The sequence below is a fragment of the Parambassis ranga genome, chromosome 5, assembly GCF_900634625.1.
Source record: "Parambassis ranga chromosome 5, fParRan2.1, whole genome shotgun sequence".
NCBI classification, from domain to species: domain Eukaryota; kingdom Metazoa; phylum Chordata; class Actinopteri; family Ambassidae; genus Parambassis; species Parambassis ranga.
In genome coordinates this window covers 5,568,188-5,570,680 of record NC_041026.1, presented here as the reverse complement: position 1 = coordinate 5,570,680, position 2,493 = coordinate 5,568,188, and the positions used below count along the sequence as shown (strand labels likewise).

Below are 2,493 nucleotides of genomic sequence, written 5' to 3'. Positions count from 1 at the left end.
CCCTTTGATGCTGAGAGGTTCAGACTAAACAAAACAAAAACACTAGTGGACTTGCATGCATCCTCCTGGTCATTTAATGGTGACAAGAGCAGCAAGCAGCATGAAGAGAGGATTCACCTGTGCATGAGTGAAGGATTCACTTGTGAACGAATGAAGGATTCGCTTGTGAACAAGTGACGGATCTACTTGTGCAGCCTTCACAGCTTCACAGCCTGGCCCTTCATAGAGCCAGGCTGCACAATCATTTCCAGAGATTGTGCACAAGTGAATCCTCTCTTCATGTTGCTTTCTGCTCTTCTCACCATCAAATGACCACAAGGTCACATGTAAGACCACTTGCCTTTTTGTTTTGTTTAGTCTGCACCTGTAGACATCAAAGGGCCACACATGCATAGCAACACTTTCTTTGTTTTTGTTTACTATGAAGACTCTGTGGTTGTGTGTACTCACAGACAACAAGATCAGTGTGCAAATGGCTCTCTTCCTCTCTAACATACACACACAGTGTGTAGACACACAATTATGTGCTAAAATACTCCCTATAACTCCATATACAAGCCAGAAACTACACTACATGAGCACAGGCCTGCAGGTAAAGGGTTAATATGGTAATTAAGTTGTTAACTGTAAAAATCACAAATTTTACCTCCTACCAACAGGGTAAACCACCAACAATCAAGAATGCATGATTATGTAGTGCCATGGCTGTGCAGTCAAAAAAAGTGTGTTTATAATGTAAGTCTATGGGACAAAATGGGAGAAAAAAAGAAAATCCAGTGCTGTGCAAAAACTAATAATGCAATAAAGTCAATTTTTTACTGATGTTTGACATGACCAAGACTGTAATAAAGGTTCAAAAGAATCCAGTCCACATTCACCTTTTCTATTAAAAATGAGCCATTTTGTGTGTTTTTTTTTCAATTTTCAGCACCACCCCTTATAAAATTGGTGATTAAAGGGTTAAAATCCTGGGGGAAAATGATTTTTTCACTACTGTTGATTAGAACTGAAGTTAATTAAAAGGTCTATGCAAAAAAAAATCAAAAACATATTTATCTAATATATTTTTAAAACCATTAAAGTTAGGGGACGTTTTTGTCCCCGAACAACACATTAGGGTAGTGTTTGCGAACAATGCATGAGGGTTAAATACACAATCTTACGTTTTTAATTCTGTGATTTGAATTTAATATTTTATAATGGCAAAGGCTGATTTTTTTGTGGCATAATGGCAGATTTGATCAAACGGAGATGAAAAGAATCAAGTATGTATAATACCATGTTTCCAGTGTTGTCTTTGATCACCAGGCTTTTGTTTGTTTATTTATTTATCAAATTATGTTCACGGGGCCACGACGTTAATGCTAAAAACGTATCAATTGAACGTCTACGGGAAAAGACTACATAAAAGCCCAGAATGCCTTGGTTCTCTCATGGTCCTACTTTAAAAAGCGTCCGTGCGCGAAATGTTGGAGTCGACGTTGGATTCCGGTTTCTTAATTATGGCGGAAATCGTCAAAATATGACTTTTAAAAAAAATGTAATAAAAATACTTTACGTTTTAAACCTCTTATAAACATTTTGTCGCCGTTAGTTTTGCTCTAATCGCGGTGTTAGTGGTTAAGAACCACCGTGTCTAACCGAGGGGGGAATGTTGACGGTGTGACACCGGAGTTGAAAACAGGACGCCGCTCGCATCTTTTCTCGTTCTGTTTTGCTTTTAGCGTCTTTTTCGATCAGTCAGTTGTATTTTTATCGGACTTAAATGAGTTGCAGAGGAGACAGCGACGATGACAGCAGCGGTAAACGGAGGGTCGCGTACGTTTACAGCCCGGACTACATCGAGACCTGCGACTCTTTATCCAAAGTACCAAACCGGGTTAGTGGGACTGAATGAGAAGCGGTGGAGCTAATTAGTTAGCATGTTTTGATTGGTGTTTCTGATTTGATTTCTCTTTTATTATTTTTTCCTTTGTCAGGCGAGTATGGTCCACTCACTGATAGAAGCCTACGGACTGCTCGAACACATGAGGTGAGCTGTTTGGAGGCATCAGCTTCACGGAGGGTCCGTAGTTCAGCTTTTAAAGCAAAGAGAAACCAGTAGAAGTCCGTGAAAAGTTTCTGCTTCTAGTTCAAGCCTTGTAAACAGATGATTTATCTGTGTGTAAGAGCTGCTGATGGTGCTGAGGGAAGGGAAGAAGAAGAGGATGAATCAGCTGATATTCACTTTAGCTCTGGCTTTATAAATAATGTAAAAGCTGATGCTAATTTTAAGCAGTGGAAAAAAGATCTTTGTCTGATTTTCTTTCTGTACATGTAGCTGCAGCTTGTTTAGCTACCAGGACCAGCCAGACTGTCAGGGTAATTGTGAAAAGGAGAATTCATCTTAACAATATTACTGCAATATCCACAGAACGTTTGAAAAATAAAATAACGTCACTCAAATTTAACTGTAACACAGGTGGTGGTAGATGAAGCCATGTTAGCATGAAA

At 39.1% G+C, this 2,493-nt stretch overlaps 1 protein-coding gene across 1 annotated transcript in view; it reads left to right on the top strand.

The window, feature by feature from the left end:
• The first annotated feature begins 1,672 nt into the window (after positions 1 to 1,672).
• The window catches only part of hdac8 (histone deacetylase 8), a 1,557-nt gene continuing 736 nt past the window's right edge, over positions 1,673 to 2,493 (top strand). Inside the window, exons 1-2 of the mRNA XM_028405724.1 lie at positions 1,673 to 1,879; positions 1,980 to 2,032. Of these exons, the coding sequence (XP_028261525.1) occupies positions 1,766 to 1,879; positions 1,980 to 2,032 (167 nt within the window). The 5' untranslated portion in view covers positions 1,673 to 1,765. The remainder of the gene's footprint in view (positions 1,880 to 1,979; positions 2,033 to 2,493) is intronic.